Source organism: Orycteropus afer, unplaced genomic scaffold (assembly GCF_000298275.1).
Source record: "Orycteropus afer afer isolate SDZICR_OR568_19922 unplaced genomic scaffold, OryAfe1.0 scaffold00172, whole genome shotgun sequence".
In the NCBI taxonomy this organism is placed as follows: Eukaryota; Metazoa; Chordata; class Mammalia; order Tubulidentata; family Orycteropodidae; genus Orycteropus; species Orycteropus afer.
This window is the reverse complement of record NW_006921759.1, coordinates 1,588,845-1,598,253: the sequence shown is the minus strand read 5'-3', so window position 1 is coordinate 1,598,253 and position 9,409 is coordinate 1,588,845. Positions and strand designations below refer to the sequence as shown.

Genomic DNA, 9,409 nt, shown 5'->3' with positions numbered 1-9,409 from the left:
ATATATATTAGGAGGATTATGTCAACTGCCAAGAATCGTGCTAAGAAGTTAATGAAACATAAATCACAGGAAATGGTTCCATATACTTCAGTACCTCTTGAGGACCTCACTATACTCTGATAATTCATCTTCATAATTATGTAATAGCCTGTTATATAGATCCACCACCTCTCTGTCAGTTTGTTGTACTGTGGTGGCTTGAGTGTTGCCGTGAAGATTGGAAGCTATGCCACCAGTATTTCAAGTACCAGTAGGGTCACCCATAGTAGTCAGTGGAACTTCCAGACTAACACAGATTGGGAAGACGGATGGGGCCATCCACTTCTGAAAAATTGGCCAGTGAAAACCTTATGAATAGCAGTGAAACACTGTCTGATATATTACTGGTAAACTTTATGAATAGCAGTGAAACACTGATTTAGTGCTGTGAGATGAGCCCCTCAGGGTGGAAGGCACTTAAAATATGACTGGGAAAGAACTACCTCCTCAAAGTAGAGTTGATCTTAATAGTTGGATGTTGGTGTTAGAAATGATGCCAGAGATTGCATGACAGAATTTTGCAAAATCAACAAATTAATCATTGCAAATACCTTTTTTCAACTACTTAAATGGTGGCTATACACTGAGGTAGGCCTCACCATACGGAATACACTGTAATCAAATCGAATGACTACATCTGTGGAAAGAGGTGATAGAGAAGGTCAGTATCATCAGTCAAAACAAGGCCAGGTACTGACTGTTGAATAGACTATCAGTTGGTCATGCAAGTTCAAAATGAATCTGAAGAAAATTAAAGCAAGTCCACAAAAACCAAAATACAACCTTAATTACAGCTCACCTGAATTTAGAGACCATCTGAAGAACAGATTTGACACGTTGAACACCAGACAAGTTGTAGGATGACATCAAGGACATCAGACATGAAGAGAGCAACTGGTCATTAAAAAGACAGTAAAGGAAGAGAAGACCAAAATTGATGTTGTGGTTACCTAGTGCTGCTACTCAGACAAGAATATACCACAAATGGAATGGCCTTAACAAACAGGAGTTTATTCTTACAATTTGGAGACTTTAAGTCCACGTTCAAGTGCCAGGCTCTAGGGGCTGGGTGAAAGCCCCTCAGACTTGGGCGTCAGCTTTGCCTTCACCTCTTGGCCCACTGAAGCTAGAGGTGTTTCTTCACTCAGACAACTGCTGGCTGCTGAGGCTGAGAAGCCCAAGGTTGACAAAATGGCACAGTCCTTATGTTATCAAACCACACGACAGGCCATTAATTTAAATCCGTTGTAAGTCCCAGTGTCAGCAGAGTATGGCAGGCTGTTCAACAACGACATGGCTACATGCAGGGTCCAACATGCCATAGGCTAGAGACCATTCCCAAAGTTGCTTTTTATATATGGGAAGCAGACCACATACCCAAAGCAGCAACTCAGCTGCTTGTGGTAGAGCCCACCATGGACCTGATTGCCAGTCTCATCATGGGGAATAACTACCACCAACTGCCCAGCCACTCAACCAGGCCCAGCCAAATTGACACACAAACATAACTACCACAATACCACCCCTTGTCAACTTGGCATCTGTACAGATCTTCATTGGGTGGAATCTGTACAGATTTTTCTCACTGGGTGGCCCCAGTCCCCTAGTTCCTCTAAGTGGCAACCTAAGCCCCTTGGCCTGGTGGGCCCGTTCCTCTTCCTCTTGGGCATGGCAGCCCCACCTCCTCACTCTTGGGCAGCAGCTATGGCTCCATCCCACTGACTCACATGAACAAGCAGCCACACACTCAGAACCAAGTTGGTGAAGGCCTGGCTCTTTGAAACCTAAAGGGCTATGGTGGTTCTACTCCCAAAGGCCATGGTCCTACCCTTTCAGGCTGAGGCAGCTCTGCTTCCGTTTCCTTGTCTCTCTGCTTCTGCTGATTAATGCCAAAGGCAACCCACTCTGCTGAAAAACTTCCTGCCCAAAAAGCACTTGGCTTTCTTGCTCTGTGAGCCAGCCAACCTGCTACTCCATCTCATGCTAGTCTCTTTTACCAGTTAATGCCTGAAGGCAACCCACTCTGCCAGTAAGCCGCCTAACCAAAGGCATCAAGCTTTCTCCTCCGTGGGCTGGTAAGGCTGTTGCTGTCTCACGCCAGTCTCTGGGCTCTACTCCTGCCATCTCTCATGCCAGTCTCTGGGCTCTGTTCCTGCTATCTCTAATGCTGGTCTCTTGCTCTGCTCCTGGTGTCTGTCATGCCATATGCCATGGTCTCTCTGCCAGAGTCTTGGGTCAAGAACGCACTTCAGTCCCGCTTCCACATTTTAGGTATCTGTCAGAGCAGCACCCCACTCTTGGTACCAAATGTGTTAGACTGGGTACTCTAGAGAAACAAAACCAGTAAAGCTTTTATATATATATATATATATATATATATTTATTTTTTTTTTTTTAATATATATATATATATATACTCCTCGGAAGGAAGATGGGGCAATCTACTTCCGTAGTGATACTGCCTCGGAAACCCAAGGAGGGGTCGCTATGAGTCAGGTCCGACTGGATGGCACATAACAACAACAAATATATATGCACACACACACACAGAGAAAGAGAGAAATTTATCTTAGGAAAATGGCTCACACACTTATGGAAGCTGAAAAGTCCAAAGTTCTTGGATCAAATGTCAAGCTGGAGGCTCTTCCTGACTCACACAGCTGCAGGGGCTGAGGAGCTCAAGGTTAGCAGGCAGTAAGAATGCTGGCTGTTGACTCCAATGGTTGATGAACCCAAGATCTCCAGGATTGTTCGCTCATAGACAGTTGTAGGCAGCACAACAGAATCCCGATCCACAGAAGAGTGTCTCTTTTCCCAGGATGTCCATAAATATACTGGAAGCAGGCCACACCCCTAGGGAAACTCCCTTTCAATGGATTGGCTGCTTAAAACATACTCATCTGATCCCATCATGGGAATAACCAAATCACAACTGCTTAAACCACACAGAATTGTGGTCCAGGCAAGTTGACACACGGCTCCAACTATCACAGATGTCAAAAGAGACTCTGAAACTTCCTCTTGAATGGAGACTAGCTAAAGTGAATGGAAGAAATGATGAAATAAAAGAGATGAACAGAAGATTTCAAAGGGCAGCTTGAGAAGAGAAAGTAAAGTATTATAGTGAAATATCCAAAGACTTGTAGTTAGAAAACCAAAAGGGAAGAACATGCTTGGCATTTTTCAATCTGAAAGATCTGAAAAAAATTTCAAACCTCAAGTTGCAATATTGAAGGATTCTGTGGGAAAAATATTGAATGATGTAGGAAGCATCAAAAAGAAGACATAAGGGAAGCTCAATTGACATAACATACTACACAAAAACATTGTTCTGCATCCTACATTGGTGAGTAGCAACTGGGGTCTTAAAAGCTTACAAGCAACCGTTTAAGATGGAACACTTGATTTCTCCTCATCCGGAGCAAAGAAGAATGAAGAAAACCAAGGACACATGGACATAATTAATCCAAAGAACTAGTGGACCGTGGGAACCTTAGCCAACATGCCCTGAGACCAGAAGAACTAGATGGTGCCCATCTCCTTAAAAGAGGAGATACTAGATAGAATGGGAGAAAAATGTGGAACAAAATTCAGAATCATGAAAAAGACCAGGCTTGCTAATCTGATGGAGACTGGTGAAACCCTGAGACTATGGCCTTTAGTCCCCTTTGGGCCTTAAATTAAACTCACACCTGTGGCTTACAGCCCAACAATGGGCATAGAAGGTGAACACTTACACCAGGTAGGTACACTCCTTAAAAAAGTCAACCATAGATAATCAGAAGGACAGTATTTGTATAGGTAGATAGGTTAGAAGGCAGGGATGCATAGGAAAGAACCAAAGAAAATGTAACCACAGGGATGAAGTGGGAAGACAGCTGGTACATTATGGGGATTGCAATCAATGTCATGAAACAAAATGTATATGAACTGGTATGGAAAATGAATTTGCTATGTATAATTTTACTCAAATCACAATTTTTTAAAAAAGATGGAAGGAATACATAAAGACACCGTATCATAAAGAATTGATCGATGTTCACCCATTTCAGGAAGTGACATATGATCAAGAACTAATGGTATTGCAGGAAAAAGTCAAAGCAGCACTGAAGGAATTGGCAAAAAACAAGGCTTCAGGAATTGATGAAATACTCATTGAAATGTTTCACAAATGGATGCAGCACTTGAGGCACTTATTCATTTATCCCAAGAAATTTAGAAGATAGCTACCTGGCCAACTGAGTGGAAGAGATCTATATTGGTACCCATTCCAAAGAAAGGTGATCCAACAGAATCTAGAAATTACTGAACAATAAATATCATTAGTATCACCAAACCAAAAACCAAAGTCACTGCCATAGAGTCAGTTCCAATTCAGAGTGACCCCCATAGAGTTTCTAAGGTTGTAAATCTGTATGGAAGCAGACTGCTTCATCTTTCTTCCATGGAGCAGCTGTTAGGTTTGAACTGCACACCTCTCCTTATTAGTAGCACGTGTTGTTGTTAGGTGCCCTCAAGTCAGACCCGACTCATAGCGACCCCTCCTTGGGTTTCCAAGGTGGTTTCACTACGGAAGTAGATTGCCCAACCTTCCTTCTGAGGAATGGCTGGTGGGTTTGAATTGCCAGCCTCTGGTTAGCAGCTGAGTGCCTCAGGCACTACGCTACCAGAGCTCCTGTTAATAGCACATGCAAGTAAAATTTTGCTGAAGATAATTAAAAAATGGTTACAGCAGTGTATTGACTGGGAACTTCCAGAAATTCAAGCTGGATCCAGAAGATTTGTGGAAGGAGGTATTGCTGGTATCAGATGGATCTTGGCTGAAATCAAAGAATATCAAAAAGATGTTTACCTGTGTTTTATTGACTCTGCAGAAGCATCTGACTGTGTGGATCATAACAAATTACGGTTTGCATCATTGAAGAATGGGAATTCCAGAACACTTAACTTGTGCTCATGAGGAACCTGTACATAGACCAAGATGCTGTCATTCAAATAGAATAAGGGGGACTGCATGCATGGATTAAAATCATGAAAGTGTGCATCAGCATTGTATCTTTTCACCATACTTATTCAGTCTGTATGCTGAGCAGTTAATTTAGGAAGCTGGACTATATGGAGAACAACAAACACAGCATCAGGACTGAAAAAGGAATCATTAACAAAGTACACTAAGTAGATTACACAACCTTGCTTGCTGAAAGTGAAGAAGACTTGAAGCACTCACTGACGACGATCAAAAACTAGTCTTCAGTATGGATTACACCTCAACATGGATAAAACTAAAATCTTCACAACTAGGTCAGTAAGCAGCATCAGGATAAATGGAGAAAAGATTGACATTGTCAGGGATTTAATTTTACTTGGATCCATAATCAACACACATGGAAGCAGCAGTCATGAAATCACACGTATTGCACTGGGCAAATCTGCTTCAGTAAAACTCTTTAAAGTGTTAAGGAGCAAAGATGTCACTCTTAAGACTAAAGTGCACCTAACCCCAGCCATGGTATTTTCGGTCACATTGTATGTATGTGAAAGCTGGACAATGAATAAGGAAGACCAAAGAATTGATCCCTTTGAATTGTGGTGTTGGTGAAGAATAATAAAAATATCACAGACTGCCAGAAGAAAGAACAAATCTGTCCTGGAAGAAGTGCAGCTGGAGTGCTCCTTAGAATTGAGAATAGCCAGACTTGGTCTTACATCCTTTGGTTATGTTGTCAGAAGGGACTATTCTCTGGAAAGGGTATTATGCCTGGTAAAATAGAGGGTCAGCAGGAAAGGGGAAGACCCTCAGTGAGGCAAACTGACACTGTGCTCCCACAGTGGGCTCAAGCATAGCAGCGATTGTGAGGATGGCACAGTACTGGGCAGTGTTTTGTTCTGTTGTATATAGGGTCACTATGAGTTAGAGCCTGCTCAATGGCACTTAACATCCTAATAGATGGAATTATGTTTAGTACTTTGTTATAAGCAGCAATATTTTGTGCTGTGGCAACAGCTTTAGCAATGAAAATAATATGCTGACTAACCTATGTTGTGCGTTTGTAAAGAATTTCTTTTATGACAGCTGGATAAAAGAAATGTTAACTTCAATTGATTCATTGTTTCAAAAGATAACTTGTTCATGTTGTTGTTGTTATGTGCCGTTGAGTCGGACCCAAGTCATAGCGACCCCTCCTTGGGTTTCCCAGGCAGTATCACTATGGAAGTAGATTGCCCCATCTTACTTCCGAGGAGTGGCTGGTGGGTTTGAACCGCCAGCCTTCTGGTTAGCAGTCAAGTGCCCTAGCCACTATGCTACCAGAATTGTTAAATATTCTTACTCATTGTTAAAGCACTTAACTACTAACCAAAGGTCTGCAGTTTGAACCCACCAGTCATTCTGCAGAGAAAAGTGTGGCAGTCTGCTTGTGGCAGTCTGCTTCCATAAAGATTTGCAGCCTTGGAAATTCTATGGGGCAGTTCTACTCTGTCCTGTAGAGTTGCTCTTAGTTGAAATTGAGTTGTCAGCAGTGGTTTTTGGTTGTCTGAAATTTATTAGTAAAAGTTTTTGATGGCATATAAAGTTTGACTTTTATGAGTGTGCAAACATACTTATATATTTTTTTTCCCTCTGAAAAACAGCTTTTGTCCCAGTTTATTTCTCCATTTACTGGATGCATTTATGGAAGGCACCTGACAGGTATTTTGCTTTTTATTATAGTAGTTGAAACTTACATAAGTATTATATAAATCCACTTCTCTCATTTAAGGAGCAAATTTTCAGATAGTGCTGTAAATCGTTACTAGACCAGATAGATACTCAGGGACTGGCTTTTGGAGCTTTAGGAAACTCTCTTTTTAAGCCAGTAGGATTAGTTTTGCATGTCATCTTATGCTCAACTGTGCTAACAACATGTAGAAAACTTAGGCTTTAAAAGAAATTGTCTTCTTGATGTTTTGGAGTGTACTATAATTGTTATTAGACTATTACTTAAACCAGCTGTCTGCAAACTATGACCGATGTGCCAAATACAACCTACCATCTGTTTTTATAAATAGTTTTGTTTACATAGTATCTATGGCTGCTTCTAATCTACAACAGCAGAGTTGAATAGTTATGACAGACTGCATGCCCTGCAGAGTCTAAAATATTATCTGGTCCTTTACAGAAAAAGTTTGCTGACCCTTGATGTAAACAACTCTTATAAATCAAATATTGTCATTTTTTTCTGAATTAAGAATTTGTCTATTTTTTTTCTTTTACAGGTCTTTGTGGGAAGAAACAGAAAGAAATCACTAAAGCAATCAAGAGGGCTCAAATAATGGGTAAGACGAGCTGAACAAATGAATAGAGCTAATCAAAATTTTGTTCATTCATTAACTTTGGTGATGAACTTTAATTTTTTTTTGCAGGTTTTATGCCAGTTACATACAAGGATCCTGTATATCTCAAAGACCCTAAAGTTTGTAACATCAGATATTGGGAATAAATTACATATTATTACCAATAAACTTATTTTACAGTAAGTGGTTATGTGTAATATTGATTCAAATTAAAATTTAACCACCTTTGGGTAGGAAATTAAGAGGTAAGGTAAATGTTAATACCCTATAGATAATAATTTCTTGAAGAACTTTGAAATGTTATGAGGGTGAAAATAGTGTTTGAAGAGTGAGATCCTAAGAGAAGTTTCCCCTCCACACCAGTTAATGTTCATTAAAGAAAACAGGTATTTTCTAGAATGTTCCTGTTTATTGTATTTTATGTTATCTTCGATAAAATTGGTACTTTATGGTGTTACGTACCTAGTCTCCAAATAGGTCATACAATAGCATACCACTGGTACTAGCAGTGATACTAATAGCAAACATGGGAGGTATTGCTTGTTTTGGAATATTTAGACCCAGATTGTGCCTTACAAATGGGACATTAATAAGTACAGGAAAGTAGAATGCTTTTGTAATGTATGGGATACAATGTGACTGACTGTAAAGTTGAAATTGCTCTGAATGATTCCCTAACTAGCAAATATGACTTGTTAGAAGAGTGAGTCTTATCTTTGTAGAGATGTTACTTGGGGATGGTGGTGCTATCACAGGACGAAACATTTATTCTTAGACTAGTCTATACTCAAATCATTAGTGCGTCCTTTGAAATAAACTGATGATTCATACATAATTTATTAGGTCTCTCATTCCAGTGATACAAGCTTATGGCCAGAAGATGGAGAGTAACTGCCAAAAAGTCTTGTAAGTACTCTTTTTCTCTAGTTCATTGAGTACCTTGAAAGTTGGGTCATCACATTCAGTTGTGAAAGTTTAGTTGTCTAATGACATCAGCCAGCTTATTTATGATTGAAGGCTTCGTACTGCTGTCTTAAAAGGTGATGGATCATTGTACAGAGTGTGAGCTAAATATTTTGTTACCTCTCTGTAGCATTTTAGGAGCCCTGGTGCTACAGTGCCTAAGGCATTTGACTGCTAACCAGAAGGCCGGCGGTTCAAACCTACCACCACTCCATGGAAGGAAGACAAGGCAATCTACATCTGTAAAGATTTACTGCCTCAGAAATTCAGTGGGGGGTGCTATTAGAATTAACTCGATAGCAGTGGGTTTGGTTTTGGTTTTTGGTGCTGCAGTGGTTAAGTGCTGCTCAGTGAGAGACAAGGAGCTCTGGTAGCATAGTGCCTAAGGCACCTGACTGCTAACCAGAAGGCTGGCGGGTCAAACCCCAGCCACTCCTCAGAAGGAAGGTTGGGCAATCCTATTTCTGTAGTGATACTGCCTGGGAAACCCAAGGAGAGGGGTTGCTATGAATCGGGGCCGAAACGATGGCACATAGCAACAACAACAAGTGAGAGGACAGCAACCCAAACCAACTACTCCATGTGACACAGATCTTCAGTAAAGATTTACAGCCTTGGAAACCCTATGGGGTAATTCTTCTTTGCCCAGTAGGGTTGCTAGGAGTTGGAATAACTCAACGGCAATGGGTTTGGGTTATAGCATTTTAGGAAATGAAACATTGTATGTGGTTTGTTTTCAGACATGAGTTTGAGCAAGAATGTAAGCAATCCTTGTAAAATCTCCTGAATTATTAACATACTTATATAGGATATTGGCTATTTGTTGCTTCTATTCCTTTTTCTGAGTACCCTGTTTTGTTCATTATTTGGTTGCATTTTCTATAATTATCCATGTTTTATGACATGTTCTGGTGATGTTTGATTTGTAGGTAAATTGGAACAGATGCACACAATACTTATTTAGCCTACCTTTTGTGCAAGGTTCAATGATGCCTTTCAGTGATTTAAAAGCTGCACATTCATCACAAAAAAGTGATTGTGATGAAAAAATTTTTTGCAAGCATAGACTGGTTCA

General features: G+C 40.5%; 1 protein-coding gene across 1 annotated transcript in view; it reads left to right on the top strand.

Moving 5' to 3' along the window:
• Positions 1 to 7,517, top strand: part of MRPS18C (mitochondrial ribosomal protein S18C) — a 14,324-nt gene extending 6,807 nt beyond the window's left edge. The window contains exons 4-6 of the mRNA XM_007946833.1: positions 6,670 to 6,727; positions 7,294 to 7,353; positions 7,441 to 7,517. Of these exons, the coding sequence (XP_007945024.1) occupies positions 6,670 to 6,727; positions 7,294 to 7,353; positions 7,441 to 7,517 (195 nt within the window). The remainder of the gene's footprint in view (positions 1 to 6,669; positions 6,728 to 7,293; positions 7,354 to 7,440) is intronic.
• The last annotated feature ends 1,892 nt before the right edge of the window (positions 7,518 to 9,409 follow it).